Source organism: Oryx dammah, unplaced genomic scaffold (assembly GCF_014754425.2).
Source record: "Oryx dammah isolate SB20612 unplaced genomic scaffold, SCBI_Odam_1.1 HiC_scaffold_2, whole genome shotgun sequence".
In the NCBI taxonomy this organism is placed as follows: domain Eukaryota; kingdom Metazoa; phylum Chordata; class Mammalia; order Artiodactyla; family Bovidae; genus Oryx; species Oryx dammah.
Window position 1 is genome coordinate 197,384,812 of NW_024070186.1, and position 24,644 is coordinate 197,409,455.

The 24,644-nt window shown below is 58.3% G+C and overlaps 1 protein-coding gene across 1 annotated transcript in view; it reads left to right on the top strand.

Annotated features, from left to right (window-relative positions):
• The window catches only part of IQCE (IQ motif containing E), a 38,714-nt gene that overhangs the window by 9,026 nt on the left and 5,044 nt on the right, over nt 1–24,644 (top strand). The window contains exons 4-22 of the mRNA XM_040267268.1: nt 2,079–2,207; nt 2,740–2,874; nt 3,987–4,057; nt 6,215–6,328; nt 6,426–6,476; nt 8,965–9,035; nt 10,232–10,304; nt 10,549–10,598; nt 12,293–12,456; nt 13,809–13,864; nt 15,010–15,188; nt 16,854–16,958; nt 18,043–18,133; nt 18,961–19,134; nt 20,288–20,311; nt 21,346–21,456; nt 22,092–22,213; nt 22,861–22,961; nt 23,763–23,849. Of these exons, the coding sequence (XP_040123202.1) occupies nt 2,079–2,207; nt 2,740–2,874; nt 3,987–4,057; nt 6,215–6,328; nt 6,426–6,476; nt 8,965–9,035; nt 10,232–10,304; nt 10,549–10,598; nt 12,293–12,456; nt 13,809–13,864; nt 15,010–15,188; nt 16,854–16,958; nt 18,043–18,133; nt 18,961–19,134; nt 20,288–20,311; nt 21,346–21,456; nt 22,092–22,213; nt 22,861–22,961; nt 23,763–23,849 (1,908 nt within the window). The remainder of the gene's footprint in view (nt 1–2,078; nt 2,208–2,739; nt 2,875–3,986; nt 4,058–6,214; nt 6,329–6,425; nt 6,477–8,964; nt 9,036–10,231; nt 10,305–10,548; nt 10,599–12,292; nt 12,457–13,808; nt 13,865–15,009; nt 15,189–16,853; nt 16,959–18,042; nt 18,134–18,960; nt 19,135–20,287; nt 20,312–21,345; nt 21,457–22,091; nt 22,214–22,860; nt 22,962–23,762; nt 23,850–24,644) is intronic.

Consider the following 24,644-nt stretch of genomic DNA (forward strand, 5'->3'; position numbering starts at 1 on the left):
GGCAAAGCCATAGGCTTTGCCTGACTTTATTATATACTCACCGTCAAACATACTGTCTTACGTATGTGACACAGAGAATACAAATGAACTTTCATATGAGTGCAAGAAAAACATACGCAGGAAGATAAATTCCTGCGAAGAAAAGAAAGCATGTTTTGTAGTGCAAATAAATATAAGCCTTAGAAAGGCACCATCTAGCGAGCGTGACTGCAGAGCACAAACAGAGGCACAGTGGTAGGGAACAAGCGTCTGGAAACCAAGGAGGGTTGGGGGTGGGGTGAATCGGGGGCTGGGCTGACATACACGCTGCTGTGCGTGGAACAGGGGACTAGTGAGGACCGACCACGCGGCACGGGGAGCTCCGCTCAGCGCTCTGCGGTGACCTGTTTGGGAAGGAAATCCAAAAGAGAGGGGATATACAGACACATGGGCTTCCCAGGCGGCGCTAGTGGTAAAGAACCTGCCTGCCAACGCAGGAGACATAAGAGATGGCGGATTCTACCCCTGGTGGGGAAGATCCCCTGGAGGAGAGCGTGGAAACCCACTCCAGTGTTCTTGCCTGGAGAATCCCAAGGACAGAGGAGCCTGGCGGGCTGCAGTGCCCGGGGTCGCAGAGAGTCAGACACGACCGAGTGACTTAGCACTAGTACAGCAGATTCACTTTGCTGTGCAGCAGAAACTAACACAGCATGCTTAATCAGCAGTGCCTAAAGAAGGTCTGAGGTGATTGATACTTCTCCCGGCAATCCTGATTCCAGCTTGTGCTTCCTCCAGCCCAGCGTTTCTCATGACGTACTCTGCATTTAAGTTAAATAAGCAGGGTGACAGTGTGCAGCCTTGACGTGCTCCTTTTCCTGTTTGGAACCCGTCTGTTGTTCCACGTCCAGTACGCCTGTCTGATTTCCAAGCCACGACAGCAGGAGTCCAGTACTGGCCATCTGATACAAAGAGCCAACTCATGGGCAAAGACCAGATGCTGGGAAAGGGTGAGGGCAGGAGGAGAAGGGGGTGGCGGAAGATGCCATGGTTAGATGGCATCACTGACTCAGTGGACATGAGTTTGAGCAAACGCCAGGAGAGAGTGGAGGACAGGGAAGCCTGGCGGGCTACAGTCCATGGGGTCTCAAAGAGTCGGACGCGACTTAGCGACTGAACAGCGACTGCCCGCTCTGGGTCTACGGGGTTTCTGGTCCCTGTGTGCTGAGGTTTCCGGGCCTCACTGTGCTCCGAGGCGGCGAGGCTTCTGGCCCCTCCGCGTTCACTGTTTCTGCAGCGTCAGCCAGCCGCAGGAACCACCAGCTGCTTCTTCACAACTTTATCCGTGGGCGTACATATTGTGGAATTCTCACTATTTATTGATAAAACCTGTACATTTAGTAGGGAAATGTCGTTTGTGGTTTTTTTTTTACCTTGATAAATACGCACTTAAATGCATGTTTAAAGTTTGGAAGACCTTCCAAATACCCTGGGAGTGAGCACAGTGGTCCTGGGTGAGTGGAAACACTTCAGGGCCCAATGTGTCTTTACTCCCACATCCTAAATGATAAAGGGGAATTTTCCATAAATTCCATAAGCCATGGAAAAATCTTAGAAATTTTAAAAACTAAATGCATTAGATTTAGAATCTCAGGACCTTCTACAGGTATAAATTGCTTTGGTATTTAAGAAATCTAAGCATGTTTTATGAGCAACTTGGTTTTGCATAAATTTGCACAATCTCTGTATTTTACGTGAAGAAGCAAAATTCCAGATTAAAATATAATTTTAAAACTCTTCCTTTGTTTTGGTGAAAAAATAAAAAAATGCCCTAGGGGGAAAAATGGGAAATTAAATACTGCAATATTGGTACAACTTTAGGTTCATATTTTAAAATCAATTCCAGTTACTTCTTTACAATAAAATTTAAAAAGCAAATGTGAGTATCTAGACATAGCCCTGTGTTTCATTTCTGCTGGAACGTGCTCATCTGGGGCGGCTGTGAGTGTCTCGCTGTCTCTACCATCTTTGTCTTTCTGAAGCACAGATGTTGTGGGGGCCTCAGTGTTCTGCGCCGCTAAACCCGTGTGTCGTCTTCCTAGAGTCACCTTATCACTCTAAACCGAGGAAGGTGGCCTCCTGGAGATCTCTGAGGACCGCGGCGAGCATGCCTCTCGGGGGCCGGATGTCCTCAACGCCCCAGAAGCTGTGTCTGGGAAGCTCCAAGCAAGGTACGCAGTCGCCCCTCAGAAATAGACCCCTCCTTAAAAAAAAAAAAAGAAAAAGAAATAGACCCGTCCTGCTCACGAGCAGCGCCTGGTCCCAGGTGCTGACGACACAGAGCTTTGAATATGCCTTGTCTGAACGGCTCCGTTACTGACCTTGTCAAAGACGTGGTGCCTTGAGGTGTTTACTCCGAGTGTGTGCGACCTCTGACGTCTGCTCTGCGGGTCTCGGCCTGTCTGAGCGGGGCTGGCAGTGGTGGGTCACCGAACCTCCTCCCAATGGCTTTGGGAGTCGTGTAAGCCGGTCAAGGTCACGCCGGCAGCTTGGAAGGGGATGTGCTGGGAGCATGCACAGCCTGGAAGTGGGCAGGAGCCCCAGGGAGGGCTTTGCTGATCTTGGGGCCGGTGGCTGAACGTTGCTCACACACCACGGGTCCCGTGAGCTTCCTTCAACCCCCCGAGCCCGGTTACTAGAGGCAGCGCCATCCATCGTGTCTGCTCATACCTGTCGCGTTAAGACCGTGCACGTTCAAACCAGGCAGTCTGACCCCAGCCCAGACTTCAGACCTCACCTTGGAGTGTGCCTGGACCCACCCCCCCAGCAGCGCCCCCGACTTTGTGACCGAAGCCTTGAGAATGAAGAGGTCAAACCTCAGGCGTTGTGCCAGCCACGGTGAGCTCGCCGCGGTGACACAGCCGCAAGGCCGGGCGTGGGGACCGGGGGTGCTCTGCAGAGTGAGGGGCGGGGCCCCCGCAGGTGGCCGCCGAGCGTCCTGAGGACAGTGACCCTGAAGGTCCCTGCTGCCTCCTGGAGGGTGGCTTTCCTGCTGTGGAGGGAGACGCCATCCCTGGCTTCAGTGGTGCCTGTCTCCCTGGAGTCCTAGCGAAACGGGTTATATAAACGATCTTAGACATGAAAGCTGCAGGGATAATAGGCAGCCCAAATCTCACAAAGCAGGGCCGGTTGGTGGTGTGCTCCTGTCTTCCTGTCCGGCCCGAGTCCACACGCCTCCTCCCCGGCATCCACTGCCTTTCCGTCAGCCCCGTGGGAAGCCCCAAGAAGCCCTGTCCTGGCGCCTGGGCTGGTCCCCTTGCGGCTCTGCTGGCCGGCGTTGCTGTTTCAGCCTTACGTGTTTTAGAGTCCCGTTCCCGTTAGGGACCGTGCTGAAGCAGAGTGCCCCAGGCACGGTGCCGACGGGCGCAGGGCCGGGTGCTGGCATCTGCACGATGATGTCACTGCATTTGTTTTTGACTGTTTGTTTGCTGCTTCAAGTCTAAAGACATGGCTTTTCTTTTCGACTCCCTCCTTTAATCCTTTTGTAGGTGAATACATGGGTTTCCCTGGTGGCTCAGAGAATCTGCCTGCCAATGCGGGAGACCCAGGTTCAATCAGGAAGATCCCTTGGAGAAGGGAATGACTACCCACTCCAGTATTTTTACTTGGAGAATCCCATGGAGATTCTGGCGGGGTACAGTCCTTGGGATCGCAAAAGAGTTGGACACACTTAGCAACTTAACAGCAGCAGTTCTTTAATCCTCTGAGTGTAATTAAGCCCTGTGTTCACATGGCTTAGTTTTCTTTTGCTTCTTCTTTCCAAATCAATACCTGTTTGGGTTTTCTTACTTCTGGGGAAAGACCATGATCAGGTTAAAAATGTTGAAACATATTTGCTCTTTTTTATTGTTGTTCTTTTTTTAAAGATAATTTTATTAACCTCCAGGTTTCCCTTAAGGTATAGTCCAGCGTTCCTTCTTCTTTTCAGAGGGCTGTGTGTCTCCCCGCAGGTTACGTTCCGGGGAACCCCGTCTACAGAGAGAAGGAGGACATGTATGACGAGATCATTGAGCTGAAGAAGGTAGCGCCCGTCCTCTGCGACTGTTAGGCAGGGAGGGCCCTTGGTGGGGAGCGGCACCTGTGCCGGGGTGTGTCCCGTGGGAAGAGCAGGGGTTGCGGGGTGACACCGATTTTAAGCCCTGGCCGGGCGCCTGAGCAGCTGGGAGACGCTGGCTCCCGGAGGGCCACCCGCCAGCGGCGAGGGAGCCTGGACAGCGAGCCAGCGAGCTCTGGGTCTCCTGAGCGGGACGAGGTTATTTCCCATCCCTTTGCGCCCCGAGCCCTGGCATTAGGATGAGCCTTTCTTTGGCTGTCACCGTGACCGGTAACCTCCCGCCCGCGTTGCTGTCCGGCATTCATGGCGTTTCACAGCTCTCACTGGCTCTGTCTCTGCACGCCTGTGAGAGGTGATGGCCTTGAGGCTCAGAGAGCTTCACAGTCTGTCCAGGGTTTACCGCTAGCAGACCCAGGATGTTCAAGGTCGTCTGCCTCCTGGGACCGTGGCTCCGTTTGCATAACCTACGCTGCCGCCCCCCCAGAGCGCAAACCGCCCCGAGATGAGCAGTGACCCCTCGTCCCCGTCTCGTCCCCGTCTCGTCCCCCCTACGCCACGCCCAGCTCCATGCACCACACAGCTCGTGGTGCCGCCCGGAGACTCGGGGGGCCTTTCCCGTCCGTGACGAGGGTCTGTTCACAGTCTGCCGCCCCCCACCCCCACCCCACCCCCGCCAGCAGAGCCAGGATGAGGTCAAGCAGGGTGCTGGCGGCCGGCATGCCCAGAGCACTCGAGAGCCTGGAAGCCACCTTGGGCGAGGGTCCCTGTACACGACAGCCCCGCTGCGGGAGCTGCAGAGTCCTCACCTGGGGAGGCGACTGAGAGCCCTGCGTCCTCGTGGTGGCGACACTCGGCGGGGAGCCTTCTCAGGGCCAGAAGCGGGTCTCTGGGTGGGATCACTGCCTTATTCCAAGTATGCAAGCCTCCTCTTCCCTTCCAAGGGGAGGGTTTATCGTCAGCACTCTGCTGCCCCAGGGGCAGGGGCACAGGGTGGTTTTTCTCTGGCAAGTAACATCTCAGTTTGCTGTTGAAAATGGGGAGGGGCATAAGTGCAGCTTCATGGGGTTTTGTGAGGGTTCAACGCAGTAATCCACAAGAGGGCTTTAGCGTAGGGTTCTTAGCTGTGCTGAGCAGGGCGGGTATTCCTGGAAGCAGAATTTCCGTTGTTGGATTTCTCGTCTTTCCCAGTGAATGGGCATTAACTGATTAATTCACGAAACGGGCCCTGAGGGCCAGGTCTCTTTCCCACCAGCTGCAGCCACTGGCTAGCTTTCCCGGCTGCCCGCAGTGGGTGGACACCTGACTGTCTCTCCAGTGGCTGGGCTGGGTCTGTTCTGATGCTCAGACTCTCTGCTGAGCACTGCGAGTCCCTTGACAGGACGTCTCCAAGACGACCGGCTAATTCGGGTGCAGGCAGCTCCAGTGCTGGCTGACCCCATGGGCATTTCTGGAAGAGGCTCACATGTGCTGACTTAACCTGACACTTTCCCAGCCATGGGGTTCCACGGACCAGGAGAAAGTTTACTCAAGTCCCCTCCCATGAGCGTTTCCTCAAAGGACCACACGTGTCTGGAGTAATAGCAAGGACATCATTTCAAAATACAGGATAGTTGTAAAAAGTGAATAAACTTAGTTTTATGAAAAATTGACAGTCTTCCTTCTAAATTCACCGCAGATGGGTAGGAAATTCGCCCACAGATAAACGTGTGGGAACTGGAGCTCTGACCAGCTGAGCCTTAGTTGAGCATGAGTCTTGAGTAGACGTTAGCCTGCGACAGTTTGTGACATGGAGCACACCCCCACGGCGCCCCCGGGACTGCCGCTGGCCGTGCAATTTGTGTAGCAGTGCCCGTCTGCAGCGGGGACACTGTTGGCATTTTAGGGGGCAGGGTTTCTGGTTGCCTGCGTTGCCCTGCACCTAACAGGGTGTCTGCCCCCCAGCCCCAACCTCCACGGTAACGTTCAGACCTGCCTCACCCTCTGCGCACGCAGAGCCCTGCTTGGGAACCAGGAGCTTTTAACGCTCCTCTCCATCTCCGTGTTTCACCCGGATGTGTTTGTGTGCATGGTGTGTGTGTGTGTGTGTGTGTGTGTGTGTGTGTGTGTGGTCCTTCTTTCCTTCAGTCACTAAACGTGCAAAAGAGTGATGTGGATCTGATGAGAACGAAGCTTCGGCGCCTTGAAGAGGAAAACAGCAGAAAGGACCGGCAGATAGAGCAGCTTCTGGACGTGTCCCGAGTAAGTGCAGGGCTGGGACGCGGTGCCGGACGCAGGCGTCCCCCGGCGGGGGAGGCCCAGCGCACTTTGTCTTCATCTCTCAATCTGCTTACCACAGGGCCCGGATTTTGTTCGGACTCTGGCAGAGAAAAGGCCTGATACTGGCTGGGTGAGTATAATCTCCAGCAGCACAGCTAATCTGTCCACTGAAATCTTATCTTCAAAACGGCCTTTAGAGGCAGGCCTTCTCTCTGAAGCACTCAGAGCAGAGGAGGAACAGGTGAGCGGAAGGCCTTCCTGAAACCCTCCTCCAGGGAGCAGTGGGGCTTACACGACGACACCGCGGGGGCTCTTAGAGGGAGCAGGAGGCGGGCTGAGCAGGCTGAGCGCAAGGGCGAAAATACGCAGGAGAAGGCAGTCACAGCGGGGACTTGCCCCGCCACGCCTCAGAGGACACGTCGGGCCCAACACGCTGCTGATCAAGAAGGAATCAAAGCGGGAGTAGAGTTAGGGCCTTAAAGCACACGCAGACCCTCCTTGGGCGTCATGTAACAGCACGTAACACGTTGAACAGAACAGAATTATGGAAAATGGAGCCACTGAGCGATTAACGCTGTGGGAATAGGCTGCCGCTGTCGGAGAAAAGTGAGTCAGTAAACGTCACCTGAGCCCAGGAAGGATGTTTCAAAACAATCTGAGATGTAATTCACTTCTGAGACTCTTGACACAAAGTCACGTTAATGACGCGGTTAATGGATTTGATAACATAAACTTTATAGTGAAAACCCACACGACTACAGTTGAAAATGGACCCGTATAAAGAGCGGGGGGCAGATGACTGGTCAGCAAAACAGAGTTATTCCAGGGGATGCAGAGAATCTACACCCGTGTATAAAGAAGGGAAGCAGCGTGCGGCGAGCGGACGACTCGCCCGGCTCTGTGCCTGGGACAGCTCAGAGGAAGCACGCGCAGGCTTGAGAAAACCCCATGTTGCCTGACGGCGGCTCAGCAGACTCCGTGCGCTTTGCACGGGTACAGAGTCTCGGTGACTGTTTTGCAGTCAGAATTTCAGTCCCCATGTTTAAAATCAGGAAACTGAGGTTAAGAGATGTGTCCCAAATTGGGTTCATGGTGAGTGGCCGTCGGCTCTGCAGGCTGGGGCAGTGTGGCCATGCGAGCCACCGTTTGTGCCCCTTCGCTCACCACTTGTCCCGTGATGCTGGTTTGTGGGTTTTTTTTTTTTTTTAATCTTTTGGCTGCACCAGGCAGCATGTGGGATCTTAGTTCCCCGACCAGGGATCGAACCTGTGCCCCCTGCATTGGGAGCACAGAGTGTTAACCACCGGACCGCCAGGAAAGTCCTGATGATGCTCTCTTTAGGATTATATCTTGAGAAAAAAAAAAAATCCAGCACAAAAGGCTGTTTGCACAAGGATATTTCTAGCTGCCCAGTTTGGGAGGGGAGATTGAGGAGGAGCCATTCAAGTTAGCATACCGCTGTTTTGATCCTCAGAATTTTTTTTTTTTATTGCACCTTGAGGCTTGTGTGATGTTAGTTCCCTGACAGGGATGGAACCTATGTCCCTGCAGTGGAAGCACAAAGTCCTAACCACTGGACCGCCGGATAATTCTGGGGTTTTCTTCTTTCCTTTTTTTAAAATTAAAGTTGATTAAAAGTAGAAATTTTAGATCACAGATATGTGCCAGTTCCACTCTGCTGCCCTTTGCCAAATCACCCTTCAAAGTGGCTGTGACTGAACATTGCTGCTTGAATCACGTGCCTTCCGGAAACACCTGCCCACGTGCACAAGGAGGGCTGGCTGGGGTTTCTATGAGAGCAATAGTGGGTTACGAAATCCGTGTCCATCGGTAGCAGAACGGGTAACTACGCTGCACGTTCGTACCTTGGAGGAATAACGCAGATCTGTAGGAACGACGGGTTAGGGCTCCACGGCGGTTTGTGAAGTGAGAGCAAAGTGCAGAATGGTGTGCGTGGGTTCGCCGTCCATGTACACAGTGGAACAGCACGACTGCAGGAGGCGTGCATACCCGCGCGCGTGTGCGCAGTGAGGTCTGGAGGGGGAAGGTGCGATGCTGGCGACGACAGTTAGTTGACAGGGGTAAGCGCAAAGGGTGAGTGTGCCCAGGTGCTGCTCGTATGACTAGAACTCACCTTAAAATCCAGTTGAAAAGTGTTTGACTATTCAAAAAGACGGGAAGTCCTGTCGGGAATGCAGGGCGTCATCTCCCAAAGCGCTGCATGAGCAGAGAGCAGGAAGCTCTGAGGCAGAGGGGCCTCCCCAGGACCCCAGTCCGGCTGCTCGGGGGTGTGTGCTAGGGACGGGGCTGCCCTGGGCTGCTGGGCTTGGGGCGTCCGTGCCTGGTAACTGAGGTGCTGCGTGTCCCATCCCTCCTCCCGAGGGTGGCTGGTGCCCTTTGAGGAGGGGGGGCACCCTGTTCCCGACCCCCCTGCCCCCTGCTCCAAGTCTAGAAGAGACACCGGCGATCGAATGGGGGGGACATCCCAGGGAGTGGGCAGCGGACCCGCCCCAGGTCGGGCACAGGGCCAGCTGCGTCTCGGTGCAGCGCAGGAGGCCCTGGCCGTGGAGGCTGGGTGTGGTCCCCCGGTCAGCTTGACGGGCGTGGTCCCCCGGCAGGTGGTCAACCGGCTGAAGCAGAGGGTCCTCAGGCTGGAGCAGCAGTGCAAGGAGAAGGACGCTGTCATCAAGTACGGGGCCCGGGGGGCGGGGGGCCCTGCCCGGGGGCCAGCTGAGTGTGCCCGCCCCTCCCCTGCCCACGTCCTGGCCTCTCTCGCCACCAAAGCTTGAGCAGGGGCCTCCTCCAGGCACCACCGAGGAGCAGTGCTCTCCTCCCCTCTCTCTCCTCGCTCCCGTTTCTTTGAGGAAGCGCCTTCTCTCCTCACCTCCTGTGATCACTCCTCGTCTCCAGTGTTGACTTCTTGGACTAGACACAGGCTCTTGCTGCCTGGACACCTCCCCAGGCTGCCTCTCGCCGTTCCGCACGGTCCTGTGCTGTTTTTAGAGCAGCTACAGATTTCTTTCCTGCTCTTTTATCCCAGAGGGGAGCCTTTCCTGGTGTGTTAGAGTTTATTTAAGGAAATCTGAGTTTTCACTTTCTGTTGCCCTATGTATCCTCTTTATACAATAGATCCAGTCTTCCTTTGTTTCTCGCCGGAATTACCAGCCTTAAAAAGACTTTATTACTTGCTGATTTCTTCTGTTTCAGAATCCTAAACTGTATTAGTAACTTTACCTTCATTTCTCTGTAGAGCCTTTTCTCTGAATTATATAGATAGTACAAGGAGAAAAAAAAATGGTTCTCTTTCCTTTAAAAAATAATCATTCCCCAACCTTCCCCAAAGACGACTTGTCCTTTCTAACCCTGAGGTCTTTCTTCACAATTACTCCGGTTTTTAAAGACACCGTCTTATTAGCAAAGAATATCCCCCAGAAAGAGGCCTTTTACCTCACGCTGGAGGGTGGCTGGTCCAACCGGGAAGGGCCCTGTAGGTGTGAGAATTCACTGGTGGGTTTTGTGCAAGCCACCCACCAGCTGGAGGCCCCTCAGGCTTCCCTGGAAGCTTAGTTGATAAAGAATCCGTCTGCAGTGCAGGAGACCCCGGTTTGATGCCTGGGTCGGGAAGATCCCCGGGAGAAGGGATCGGCTGCCCACCCCAGTATTCTTGGGCTTCCCTGGGGCTCAGCTGGTAAAGAGTCTGTCTAGAAGGCGGGAGACCTGGGTTGGGAAGGTCCCCTGGAGAAGGGAAAGGCCCACTCCAGTATTCTGGCCTGGAGAATTCCATGGACTGTATAGTCTGTGGGGTCGCAGAGTCGGACTCGACTGAGTGACTTTGCCTTTCACTCGTCTGGCACTGCCCCATTGACTCCGACCTTGGGTTCTTAGCAAACTGCAGACTGATGTGAAGACCACGAACCTGGAGGAGATGCGGGTCGCCATGGAGACGTACTACGAGGAGGTGCGTGTCCCCCGCCCGGGGCAGGCGGTGGGCTCAGGGTTGGGGGGGCGGCCAGTTGCCGAGCTGGGTGGTGGCCCGGCTGCAGTGTGGGACCCTCCCCTTTTAGTTCATCTTGACCGGAACGCAAATCAGCAACTTGGTGCTAACTTCCTGCCGCCGGGCCAACACGGAGACTCACTTTCTCAGAGGACAGTCTCCCTGGCACTTGTTTTGTGCTAACCGCGTTTTAACTTTGTGTTTGCAGATTCACCGTCTCCACGGTCTCCTCGCAAGCTCTGAGACGACAGGAAGGCGGTACGGCCCTGTCTGTCTGTCTGTCTATCTGTCTGGGAGCCCTGCTCTGCGTGCTGTCTGCATGCTCAGCGGCTGGCAGAGTGGGGCGCTCCTTCCGTGGAGCGCGGACCCCACCCTGGGTCTGGGGCTTCCAGCTGCCGCTCAAGCTCCAAGCTCTCGTGTCCCCTCCCGGGGGCGTTGCAATGCCCCCTCTCCGCTGCCATCTCTGACCCCTGGCACCGTGGCTGGTGCTCTGGGCTCCCCCTGGTGGTTCTGCCTCACAGCTTCCAGCTTAGAAGCAGAAACAGTCTTTCTCAAAGCAGATCTTCCTTTTAGGAAGACATTTAGGGCCGAGTACAGGTTCGTCTTGCCAAGTACGTTTACTGGGAGAGACTGGCCGTTTCCTCACCACGTATATCTTCCCCTGTCCCGTTCCCAGATGACGTCAGGCTCTCAGCAGGTCGGGGAAGGAGGGGTCCCTTGTCACTCCAGTGCTCTTGCCTGGAGAATCTCATGGACAGAGGAGCCTGGTGGGCTGCAGTCCTTGGGGTCTCGAAGAGTCGGACGCGACTGAGCGACTTCACTTTCACTTTTCACTTTCATGCATTGGAGAAAGAAATGGCGACCCACTCCAGTGTTCTTGCCTGGAGGATCCGAGGGACGGGGGAGCCTGGTGGGCTGCCGTCTATGGGGTCGCGCAGAGTCGGACACGACCGAAGCGACTTAGCAGCAGCAGCAGCAGTAGCTTAAAGTGGGGGCGGGAGAGGGGGCCAGAGGACTTGCAGTCGATGCCCGTGGTGGGCGGCGTTGTGTTCTGTAATGTGCCCTCGGGTGTGAACTGGCAAGTGATGGCCCGCTACCCCCGGGGAAGCACGGGCTCCACCCCGACACCCTCTGGTCAGCTTTCCCGTCACCGGCACACAGCCCGCCTCCCCGGGCTTCTGTCTAAAGGCACCTCACCTCGTGCCCATTGTTAGCTCACAAGCCCTGAGCCTTCGACCCGCTGCGCCTGGCTCGAGCCTGAGCAAAGCCCCGACCCACGTGGTTCCCCGGAGCCGCGTCTCAGCTCCTCCCGATGACGGACTCTGCTGTGGGGGCCAGGGAAAGTGGTGAACTCAGCCCAGAAACGGGAGAGGCCTCGTGGTCCACCCCGCTGAGAGCAGATATGAGAGCAGACGCGGGCAGCGCCTATCTCGCTGCCGGGAGCGGGCTCCCCGAGACTCAGAGCCTCCTCCCCTCCGCCCTGGGTGGCCACGGGGGCCCCATGAGACACCGCAGGCATCGGCCCAGGGCTCACAGAGACGATTTAGCGAGCAGACGACTTGGCAAACGAGGAGTCTGTGACCAGCCGGCGTCAAACGTACTTCAGACTTTGCGGAGGAGGAGGCGAGATCAGAACATCAGTCCAAGGACAGGACTGATGGAGCAGGAGGGCCAGGACCCCTCCACAGCTCTTCTGGGGATGCTGCTCCGTCTGTTGCTGACAACTGGACGCAGTCCCGTGTTAGACAGGCGTGCCCGTGAGAGGAGTGGACCTCTGTCCGGGTGACAGTCCGCTAGTCTGGGGTTCGTAGTCGGCCTTCCCCGTGAATCGCACACATTCATGCTCAGGACACCCTGAGCACCCAGGCCGCCGTGTGCCTGCCCCTCACTTGGGATGTGTGTTAGGCCAGCTCAGGACCTGAACCTTACCTGCTGGGTCTTGTTGCTCCTAGGCCTCCAGTGGAGAAGAAAATTGGCCTTAAAAGGCAGAAGAAGATGAGCAGCGCCCTGCTGAGCTTGTCCCGGAGCGTCCAGGAACTCACGGAGGAGAACCAGAGCCTGAAGGAGGATTTGGACCGCATGCTCAGCAACTCCCCCACCGCCGCCAAGGTCAAGGGTACCTGCCCAGGCCCCCGGGGGCGGGGGACGCGGGAGGGGGCCCGGCTTCCCACAGCCACCCCGCTGGGCGGCGCTGCCCCATGCCACCAGCCTGCCGTGGGCCGAGCACGGTCCTGGGCCCCGGGCAGAGCCATGGAGGCCTGTGCAGGGGGCAGAGGCTGCCCCCAGAGTCCCCAGCTTGCCTTGGACCAAGCATGGTCCTGGGCCCCAGGTAGAGCCGTGGAGGCCTGTGCAGGGGCGGGAGGCTGCCCTGTGTCACCAGCCTGCTGTGGGCCAAGCACGGTCCTGGACCCCGGGCAGAGCTGTGTGGGCCTGTGCGGGGCCGGGAAGGCTGCCCCCAGAGTCACCAGCCTGCCGTGGGCCGAGCACAGCCCTGGCCCTGGGCAGAGCCGTGGGGGCGTGTGTGGGGTGAGGGGAGGCTGGCGTGTGGGAATAGAGCTGGGGAAGGGGCAGATAGGGGAGCAGCCGTGCCCACGGATGGGAGGGGCACTCTGGGCAGTGGGCACAGAGCCCCGAGTGGGCCTGGCAGTGTGAGGCAGCCAGCAAGCCCAGTCCCTGGAAGCGGGGGGCTGGCGGTGGATGGGGCCTTGAAGGCCACTTAGAGGGCAGCAGGTTTGCGCGGAGGAGAGAGGGCCCATGCCCCTGTGCCGCACGGAGGCAGGAGAGGGGCCCGCGAGGACAGCACCCCTTAGGGTCCTCTGGGGCTGCTGGTGGCCTGGCCTGGGGCCCTGCGGTGGCGGGAGGTGGCTGTTTTCCTCATGCACGTGAGCCCTGGCTGCAGCTGGTGCGGGCAGAGGGGGGTCAGGGTCATAGCCTTGGTCTGAGCAGGACAGAGGGACCCACAGGGGGAGGCTGCGGCTGTGCTCGAGGGCCCAGCGGGGGTCAGGCACAGGGGTGAGTCAGGGCGGGGCCCCGGAGGGAGACTTGAACCTGGGACTTAGCAGGTCAGGGGACAGATGCCCAGCCCGTGAGCAGGGGCAGGGGGTGGCCCGGAGCCTCTGGGCGGGTATTGGGCACCGAGCACCCGCAGAGCCGGGTGGAGGGGCCGCTGGAGGAGTCCTGCTGGGTCCGGGAGGACGAGGGCTGGGGTGGGCTTGGGATGGGCCGCGGGTCTCGCTGGTGAGCCAGAGCAGGGCCATCCCAGCGGCTGGGGCAGTCAGGAGAGGTCGCACAGAGGGGCTGAAAGGAGCAGTGGTCACTGCGGAGCCGCGTGGGCACCACAGGGTCCTGGACTGGGGAGCCGCCCCTGGAGGGGAGCCGTCTGGCCGTGCCCCAGACAGGAGGTCCCGGCCGAAGGGGCCCGTCTGACGGCCGTGGAGGTGTGTCCTTCAAACCCCATTGTCCCAGCAGGCTACGCGGACTGGAGCAAGCCCCGGCTGGTTCGGCGGATCGCAGAGCTAGAAAAGGTGAGTGGTGGGCCCCTATGTGCCCTTCCCTGCCCGGCCCTGCCTATGCGAGAGGGGCAGGTCCCAGGAAGCAGGCAGAAGGAGCCTTGCTCCTGGGACATAATGGGGGCCCCATTATGGGGGACAGCTGCCCAGGGACAGCTACGCCCGGGACGAGCTGGGCAGAGGAGACTCTTAGGGTCTGGACAGGACGCCTGGCCGTGTCAAGCCTGTCCCCGCGTCACAGACGGCAAGGCGTGGCCACACAGCGCGCCGCAGCACTTCCGACTGTACTAACCTTCGGGGACGCGTGGGACCCCCAGCCTTTCAGAGCCAGCCTGACGTGCACACGGGCTCTTCACTGCCAGTCGCTTCCCAGGCGGGTTCTCTCACGCTTGTGTACCATCGGAGTTCACAGAGAATTGCGCATCCGCACTTTACCAACCAGGAAGTTAACATCCTCACGGCCCCCGTGTGAATTTGCGAGTGTGACCAGTCTGATTCTGTTGAGGTTGGTCAGACGCGTCTACACTGTCCCAGTATTGGTAAAACACCGAGTTAGAGCCGTCAGTTGTTGGAGCAGAGTCAACCTAGAGGGGAACATTAAAAATAAAAAACAAACCTGTTTACCAAGGCAGAAGACAGAAAGTTTCTGTAAAATGTGGGTGATTTAAGAATGAAGCCCGTCAGGGAACACAAGGCGCCTGAAGGCAGTCCAGGAGCCAGTGGGCAGAGTTTGTCCACCTGGGGAGATGCTGACATCGGTGGGAGAAGGTGCTCGGAACCTCCAGGCGCAGAGCGGGCCCCCCAGTGCCGGGTGACAGCCTGGGACAGAACATTGCAGACGTCCCGGGGACAGCGGGCCGGTGAGCCCAGGGAGGGGCAGACTGGGCTCACCTTCTCCAGCTGCCGCAGGGCCCGCCCCAAGCCGGCTGGGTCTCCCCACACCGAAGCGGGAGAGTGACAGGGTGGGGGGCCCACCCCTGCCGTCGCCCCCAGGACTCTGCGGAGCTGCCCCCTCCGCAGGCAGCGTCCCAGCCTTCTCGGGTCACACGCAGAGCTTTTCCCAACCCCCTCGCTGGGAAGAGGTTCCCTCTGGCCGTTGTCCCTTTTCTAGGAAAGTAAAATCAGAAATAACGTCTAACAGATGCCTGTGTCGCCTCCAGAAACTCAGTTCGATGGAAAGCCCCAAGCCCCAGGCTTCAGAGGCAGCAAGGTCGACCTCCCTGACCCCCTCGGCGTCCAGCCCCACGTTGCACCGGCAGGAGAGCGAGCGTCTGCGCGGGGCGGTGAAGAGCCTGAAGGGCGAGCGCAACGCCTTGCACACCCAGCTGCAGGAGAGAGAGTAGGTGGCCCGCTCCGGGCGGGGGGGCGTGGGGGGTGTGGGCCCACGCCCGCGCCCGCGCCCGCACCCGCTGACGTGTGCCGTCGCTGTAGCGGAGCTGCCTGTGGGTCTGGGGAGGTGCAGCGCGTGGCGGCCGTCATACAAGCCGCTGTACGTGGTTATTAACCTTCTGACGGTTTACCCGTGAGGTGAGGCCAGCTTCGGTCACTGGCCTATTTCGTTATCAAATGCGTAGGGAGTGCCATGGAAATCTTACACGAAATTCCAGAGGGCTTTCCAAATTCTTTCTTAGAGAAGGACTTATTTTCACTGATCTGTGTAAAATGTCGGCCCTCCATTAGCGCTCACGCACAGGGGTCTAAAGAGTCTGTGCTCTGCTCACGACGTCTAATCTGTGCATCAGAAAAGACGCTGGTGCTGAAGAGCGTGGCGGCGTCAGGGCGACCGGGAGCGTGTGGTGGCAGAGCCTCCGGCCTGGCTCGTGCCCTCTCTGCCCTCTCGCGCCTGGCTCCGTCGCCCGCGGAAGACGCCTGTCGCCTGCCCACCACGGCTTCTCCAGGTGCAGTTCGCAGATGCTGTTTCTCAGGCCTTGCTGCTCAGAGCGTGGCCTGGGAGCCAGCAGCCTCAGCGTCACACAGGGCCGCTTGGAGGCGGAGCCCCTCGGGCCCCGCCCGCCCGGGCCCTGCCCGCGTCTGCTGAACCCGGCTTTGTCTGCTGAGACCCCCTTGCCCGATTCACGTGCACGTTTAGGTCTTAGGTTCACAGCAGAAGGCAACTCACTTCACCTCCAGTGGAAGTCGCCAGTGCATCCAGGCTCTAGGTTTATAAACACCAGGAGTCGTTGTGCTTGTGGCTCAGCTGGTAAAGAATCCGCCTCCAATGTGGGAGATCTGGGTTCGATCCCTGGGTTGGGAAGATCCCTTGGAGAAGGGAACAGCTACCCACTCCAGTTCTCCGGCCTGGAGAATCCTATGGACCTTATAGTCCACGGGGTCGCAGAGAGTCCAGCACGACTGAGCGACTTTCCCTTTCACTTTCTTTGGCACAGTGACGAGCTTCTCTGATGATCTCCTAAGCCATCCCATGACATAACAGTTTCTACTCATTGAGCCCTATTGATGTGACCCATGCGTGTATCTCATTCATGTGAGGTCGCCACCTCAGTGAGCAGTGGGACATTCTAAAGCCACGTTCTTGGCCACGTGTCACCTGTGGGGCACGGGAGGCCTTGGGGGGAAATGCCGGGGGGACCCCCGTCCCCGGCTCAGGCTGCACCCCCACCGCCAGTCCCAGTGCAGGTCGATCACCAAGCTGTGACCGCTGGCTAATGCCTGTCCCCGGGCCGGTGACGCTCGCGAGAGTGGGGCCTGCACCTCGTCCGGCCTCCCTGGGCCGGTGGCACCCGCGAGAGCGGGGCCTGCGCCTCGTCCGGCCGCCCTGCTCCTGACCGCTGCTGGCACAGGCCGGTGCTCGGTAAACAGCTGAGCGGGCGGAGGCAGCCCCGGGCTCCCAGCATCGCCCGGAAGGGCCTGTCTGCGTCCGCGTCTGTGCAGAAGTGAGGAGGCCGGACCCGCTGGTTTTTCTGAGAGCTCCCCCTGCTCTGATGACCCCGTCATTGTGGCCTCTGTTTCAGTGACGCTGAAATGTCTCTGGTTCCTCGTTCAGTTTGGAGGTGAAGCAGCTGCTGCAGACGAAGGCTGAGCTGGAGAAGGAGCTGGAAAACGTGAAGGAGGGAGAGAGGGAGAGAAGAGAGAGAGAGAAGGTGTTGAGGTGAGCAGGCGAGGATCAGGAAGCCACGCGGTGCCAGGCTGTCCCCGCCTCCCTGCCTGCCCCTGGAGGCCCACCCCCGCCCTGGGCCCAGAGCGGCTCTCGTAAAGCTCCAACCTGATCACACAGCTCCTCTCCTTTCATGGCTTTGCTGCTGCCTTCAGGGTGAACACCCGGCCTCCGGGGAGAGGCCCCTCACGGTCAGGCCGGTGTTGGCTCTTAGGCATCACACCCACCTCCTCCAGGTCTTCCTGGGCAGCCTCAGAACACACCCGGATTCCACACCCTGGTCGGGATAAGACCCAGGAGACAAAACGTAGAAACAAGGCAAACGTCCATCAGATTGAAAAAACTGAAGTACATCCTTAGAGAGGAGTGAGGCCCGAGCAGCCTCAGAAACGGGATGCCCGTGAAAGAGGCAGGCGGAGGTGCTCTCAGGCTGTCTGATTCGGAAATACCCAGAGCAGGCAGATTCCTCGAGAAGACAGCGGATGGTGGTTGCTGGCGGGGGCAGGGAGTGACTGTCAGGTTAAAGGGCTTCTTTCTAGGCAGACGGAAATGCCCTGGAATTAGGCAGTGATGATGTTTGCACAACATTGTGACTGGAAAACCACATAACTGCATACTTTAAAAAGTGGGTTTGGGGTTCTGTGAATTTATCTCAATAACAAAGGCCCCAAAAGTAGATTAGAAATCCAAGCAGAAATATTTGGTGCTCAGAATAATTCGTAAGATGCAGATTACTGAAAGGAACAAAAAAATACTATTTTCAGAATAAACGTGGCTAGACTTTGTCAGAAGCCTAGGATTAAAGTGAATCAGAGTGGGCGGGTGTGTGGTGAAGAACAGTTTTCACCTTACCTTTGAGATCTGTGGCCAGGACGTGAGTTGTATCTCCTTCTGTCCCCACTGGTTATTACCTAGTCATCGGTCACCTCAGTTCCTCCCGTGAGCAGCCGTGGGGTCCCCTGGGCCGTCGGGTGGTGGCCGGGCGCCCACGTGGCTCGGGGGGCAGCCCCCCACTGTCACATGCAGACGCTGACGCGGCATCATGGCAGGTGAGGCATCCTCCCCCTTCTCACCTTAGAGAGGAGAATCAGGCGCTGACCAGGAAGTTTCGGGAACTGGAAGGAAGGAAGAGGGAAGAGGAAGATGAGCCCACGGCGGCGGCTCCCGAGGTAGGGCTGTCTGCTTCCCCCGCCGGGGCCGGGAGGTGGGGGAACCCGGAGCTGACGGGCCGGCGGCTCCACTCGTCCCCATACCCGCGGTTTCTCCGGAAGCCCACGGTGACAGTCCAGCTCCATCATCACTGCCGGTTTCTGCGAATGGTGCGCATTGAGTCCTGGGCTTCTGGACTAACCGATGGTCAGTTCATCACACCACTTGGTGTATTGGCTCTCCGCACGGACTTGTCCACCGAGAAGCACATGTCTGCACAGAGCCTGCAGTCTTCCCGTGAGAAAGTCCAAATTTTTTCTGTTTACGGAGAAGTTTCCCTGTAGATAACAATGTGGACCCTAAAATAGTAGAAATAAGTGCGATTTTTATTGTCGTGAAAGCAATTCTTGATTCTCTCCACCTTAAAAACCAAGCTAGGGATCTCTTGCCTTTTATCTCAAAAGTCCCACCTCGGTAATCGGGCACTGCACTGGAAGACCGTGAAAGGACCCCCGAGAGGCAGGTGTCTCGCGCACGGATGCCCAGATGCACTGAGCCCAGACAGGGCCTTACGGTCACCTGGGTGGCACCACGGCTCTTGCCGCCTCCCGTCCTCACGGGAGAGCGTTCCCACCAGTTACAGGGCTCACGAAAGCCGGGCTTCACCTTGTACAATCGTGGACCTCTGAGCAGTGTGGACAGTTTTCTCCTCTAAATTAGAGAGTCTGATCTGATAAGCGTCTCCGGTGTTCTCATATCCTGCCACCACCTGCCCGAAGGCCATCTTCTCTGCCCCCCACACCCCGAGCCCCCAGAGCTCATCCTTCTCACCTTGAATTTCCTGCAGACCCACAAAGAACCCAGCCGGCCTCCCAGCCCCAGCGCCAGCCCCTCCCAGCCGGACACTGAGCCAGACTGGAGCCAGGGGGGCTCCTCCCGGCCCCCCTCCACCTGCTCAGAGGGGAGGAGAGACGAGGCCGCCCGGGTCCTGCAGCGCAGGTGGAAGGCGCACCAGCACCAGGTGAGAGCCCCGTGGCTCCCGCTGCCGGGGCGGGAGGGCGGCACGCCTGGAGGCAAGTGGGGGCTGGGGGGCCAGCGGCAGGTCTGGAGGCGCTGTCACCCCCTCGGTGGGCTCACACAGTGGCGGCTCGGGTCCCCAGATTCCGGGGACGCTGGCTCCGGGCACATCCTCTCCTACAAGCGTGTTCCTGCCCTTCCCCGGGGCTCCCGGGTCTGGGTTTTGTTAGGGGCAGAGAGAGGCTGCTGAGGGGGCAGGGCAGGCGGGCCAGGCCAGTGGGCCCGCACTGGTGCCCGTGAGCCGGGACAGCGAGGACTGCGAACCCGAGCCCTGGGGGCACTCCTCCTCGGCCCCTGCGTGGCCCACAGAGAGGGCATGGGCTCTCTGATGGTGGAGGGCCCTACGGGAGTCCTCCGGTTTATGAAACACAGCTCGGCCCTCATTCCCCCCGCCGGACAAGCAAAACCAGAGTTCTCTGCTTATCTGAACATTGTAAAATATTAGCTCCAGAAAGTGGCCAGTGGAGGTTTGTTATTGTAATTTCTTCCCAACTGTTATTAAGGAAGTGTAAAAAACACAGCAAGTTGAAAGAATTCAGCGCAGTAATGTACTGATTCTTTCCTACCACCTCGATTCAACGAGAGTTAACATTTAGTCATGATTGTTTTCCACACATGCTGTTTTTTTTTAAGAATCGTTTGCAAATAAGTTTTAGAAGTTACGAGGCCTCCGTGGGTATCTTCTCTGAATAAGGACATGCTGCAAAGCGCAGGACTGTGGCCAAACCTGAGGCACTTGCCCCCGCGATTCTGATGGCGGTTCAGGCTCGGGAGCCAGGGACCCAGAGCCTGCACGGGTTAGAGTTAGGGTGAGCGTGTCCTCCACGGAGGGCACCCTGTGCGCGGACGGCTCTAGCTGGGGGGCTCCCTCGTCTGGAGCCTCGGACAGCCCCGTCACAGCGGGTCCCCGTGAGTCACTTCCCGGCAGACGCCCCCCCGGCCGCGTTTTCTGCGGTGGTCAGCCGTCCTGGCGTGTCGGGCTCCCTCAGCTGCACCTGCTGCTCCCGGGGGGTCAGGGAGGCCGGCACCGTGGTCAGCCACCGCACTGCGAGAACACTCACCCTCGTGTTGACTCATCACCTTTCTCTCTATTTCAGAAAGAAAGGGCTCTTCTGGATGAAGTAAGCAAGTTTTATTTCAAAAATTTCCAAAACACGTTTTTACTTTGGTTCCACTGCCTGTGGGGGAGGGGGTCCCTGTCTTCATGAAATCAGGCTGACCCCAACACCGAGCTGAGACACCTGAATGCTCTTAGCATCCAGTCGGTGCGTGGATGAGTTCACACTCCATCTCACTCACAGCATTCTCTCAGCACACTTGTGCGGACCTCAGTTCTGCGTCCGCAAGCTGAGGGCCCTCGGAACATGGACCCGTAAGGCAGGCCAGTCCAGGCTGGAAGGTGGGTTCAGGGTGCGTCCCGGCACTGTGGGGCCACTGCTTCCGCCTGCCCGGCCGGGGCATCCCTGCAGGGAGCCTTGAGGAGGAGAGGCCTCGCCGGACCGGGAGGAGAGGAAGGGCACCCGGGCAGAGTTGTCACGAGTGGAGCCCGCCAGGAAGGGGAGAGCCAGGGTATGCCTGGGACGCGGGCACTGAGGCTGCTGCTCTCCCGAGCTGCAGGCCCATCCTTGGGCTCTGCTGTTGCTGACTGGGGCTAGAAGCAGGATCCTCGAAGTGACAGCGCCGCTCCTGAAACCCGGCCCGTTGATCCCAGAGCTTACAAAGCGTCCGCGCAGGTTTCTAGAGAAAAGCGCTCAAGAGCAAGGTTAAAGTATAAGTAACTCCTCTACAATAGTGTGAGGCCACGCCCTACCTTGCTTGACCGTGAAGATACACAGAGAATAAAGTATAGGAAATGGAATAACTGCCTTGGTGTGCAAAAGTAACTGGGTAACAGAGGCACATTTGCAGTGAAACGGGAGAGCCTTTAGCCGACGATTCGTTTTGTGTTCCAGGATTTGCTTTACCGTGGGGTCCGGCGTCCGGGCTGGTTCTCCTTGGAGGCCGGGCATGTTTCTGGGTGGGAGAGGTCCCGGGCGAGTGAGGAGCAGGAGCCTCAAGGGCAGGAGGGAGCGGGCCGTCTTCTCTGCTGTCGGGACCCCTCCTGCGGGAGCCTCCCGTCTTCCAGGGAAGCTGACCTCTGTCTGTCTCTTGCCAGGCGGCTGCCGTGCTGCAGGCGGCTTTCCGGGGGCATCTAGCTCGGGCGAGGCTGCTGCCCAGCGCGGCGTGTGTCTCGGAACGCCCCAGGCTGCCAAGTCCTCCCACCCAGGCACCATCGGGGCTGCACTCGGACCCGAGTCCTCTCTCTCTCTCCCCATCTCTTCTCACACTCCATCCACCAACAAGCGCTGGGACCTCCCTGGCAGTCCTGTGGTTAAGACACCACCTTCCAAAGCCGGGGGTGCGGGTTTAGTCCCTGGTCAGGGGGCTAATATCCCCCAATGCCTTGTGGCCAAAACACGGAAAACAGAAGCAATATTGTAAGAGATTCAATAAAGACTTTAAAATTGGTCCACAAAAAACAAAACAGGGCAAGTACAGGTGTCCCCCGGCCCTGGGTGTGCCCCTGGCCCCTGCCCCCCGGCCCTAGGCCCGCCCCTGGCCCCCGGCCCTGGGCGCCTGGCAGGGTTGAGCTCAGGGGCTGAGTGGCGTGGAGGTGCTGGGACGTGGAGTACCGTCTCCACTGCAGCGTCAAGACAGGCCTAAAGTGGGATAGGAGCACCGCCTACCCTGTGAACCACAAGACATGAATTTTAAGGGTCTCTAGAGTCTTAAGAATTAACCTAAGTAACGAGGGGAGCCCCCTGAATCAGATTGCGCTGAGGGTCAAGGGTGGCGGCCCTCACCAAGCAGGAGGGGGCAGGGCTCTCAGACGGTTCTTCCCCTGCCGTCCCTGCGCTCCAGGACTCGCCCGAGCCCCGCGTCCCCAGCCCCGCTGCCCAGGCCGAGGGAGACCCGTGGCAAGAGGAGGCCGTCACCATCATCCAGTCTGCCTTCCGGGCACACACAGCACGGGCCAGGCACAGGTCGGTCCACCTGCAGCCCCCTGTGCCCAGACACCACTGGGGGTGGAGGGGGCAGGCTGCCATCCAGGGAGGCACAGTGTGAGGGACTGGAGCGTGTCACACCCACCTCTCACTGCTGGGGGCCCCAGGCTCCCATCCGCAGAGGAGGCCTTCCTGGAACCGTTTCCTCCCGCTGGAAGCATTAGATTCCATGAGGCTCTGGGAGCCACTGGTTTGCAGACTGGCTGCAGCCTGTCCTGAGACCCTGTTCCTTCCTGGAGGAGAGTGTGGCCTGCGCCATGTTCAGGAAGACATGGGCGTCGTCAGAGCTCCCCTCATCCACTCTTGCTCTTGTCCACGGCTCCCTTCCCACTGGACCCGCCTCTGCAAGGGCTCAGAGACCCACAGCCGTCGACTCGGCCGAGTGGCGTTGACTGCGGGCCAGGGGCCGAGCTCAGGTCAGGGCCCAGGCCAGGAGGTGGGGGGGCACGTCTGAGGCCCCCCATAGCCCGCATCTCAGGACCTGGGCCCGTCGGGTACCAGCTGGCCGTGTTGGCCGTGGCTCTGGGGCCCCAGATGCCCACCTGGGGCTAGCCTGCGTGAGGTCCAGCTGCTGGCCTGGGGCTGGCCTGCGTGAGGTCTGAGCTGGCAGGTGTCTCTCTCCCCAGCGCCCCCGGTCCCGGAACCAGCACTGCCACGGTTCCTGACAGGCCGGCCTGGCTGCCCCCCAGGGCCCCCTCCTCTCCACCCCGCCCTGTGGCCGCTCCCGGTAAGTGCATTTTGTTTGGGTTTCACGCGAGGGTGGCTGGCCTTCTGAGGTGGATGCCGAAAGGGCTGCTAGCCTCCCGGGAGCTGGGCTGCATAGTCGCCAGTCAAGGGGCTGGGCCTGGAGCCGGGTCCAGGATCGGTGACCACTGGCTGTGCAGTCCGAGCCTCATGGCTTTGATTTTTATTCTCAGCTCTAACCAGAGTGAGATGGTTTCCCTCCTTTGGGCCAGTGTTTTTCCTGTTTGTTGCTTTTAAGCAAAACTGTATTTCCTTTTCTGCCTCCTTAAGACCTGCCAGCCGTCAGTGCAGAAGCCCCTGGCGCGGCGCGGCGGCCGCCCAAGGAGAGGCCTGCGTCCGCTCGCAGCTGGGCGTCCTGTGTGAGACGGAGCACGGGGCGAGACCACTTGCCCGTCGCTTTTGGCCCGAAAGCTGATTCCGACTGTCCTCCAAGCCCGCCCTCCTCTAACTGGGAAGGCTCCATCTGTACTTGCTTGGGCTGTGAGGCCAGAGATGGGCAGAGGCGGTGTTCGGGGTCAGAGCGGTCACTGGACCAAAAGCACGGTCCTCAGCCTGGCTCAGGAGCAAGGCCTGCAGGCAGCAACCTCCCGAGATGGGCTTTCAGGGCCGAGCCCTGAGGTCGCGAAGATGGAGTCAGGGAAAGGGGATGGCGGGAAGGGAAGGGCGCTTCCCATCAAGGAAAAGCTACAAAAGGAGTGGCGTTTCTGACCAAGATGGGTGGGAAGGCGTGTGGTGTGACCACGAGTTTGTGCAGATGAGAGCCTCTGTCTGCGTGCTGTTGCAGGGCGGGGAGACAGCGAGGGGAGCAGCAGGGAGACCGCCAAGGGGCCAGCTCCAGAGGACGGAGCGCCGAGGCCACCACCCTGCTCCGGTGAGTGTGGCATCCCGTGGCCGAGTCCCCTGCCCTTCCAGGCTCATCTGACCTGGAAGTAAGTTCAGTTCAGGTCAGTCGCTCAGTCGTGTCCAACTCTTTGCAACCCCATGGACTGCTGCACACCAGGCCTCCCTGTCCATCACCAACTCCAGAGTTTACTCAAACTCATGTCCATCAAGTTGGTAATGCCATCCAACCATCTCATCCTCTGTCGTCCCCTTCTCCTCCCGCCCTCAGTCTTTCCCAGCATCAGGGTCTTTTCCAGTGAGTCAGTTCTTCAAATCAGGTGGCCAAAGGATTGGAGTTTCAGCCTCAGCATCATTCCTTCCAATGAACACCCAGGACTGATCTCCTTCAGAATGGACTGGTTGGATCTCCTTGCAGTCCAAGGAACTCTCAAGAGTCTTCTCCAACAACACAGTTCAAAAGCATCATTTCTTCGACGCTCAGCTTTCTTTATGGTCCAACTCTCACATCCATACATGACCACTGGAAAAACCATAGCCTTGACTAGATGGACCTTTGTTGGCCGAGTAATGTCTCTGCTTTTTAATGTGCTGTCTAGGTTGGTCATAGCTTTTCTTCCAAGGAGGAAGCATCTTTTAATTTCATGGCTGCAGTCACCATCTGCAGTGATTTTGGAGCCCCCAAAAATAAAGTCTCTCACTGTTTCCACTGTTTCCCCATCTATTTCCCATGAAGTGATGGGACCAGATGCCATGATCTTGGTTTTCTGAATGTTGAGCTTTAAGCCAACTTTTTCACTCTCCTCTTTCACTTTCCTCAAGAGGC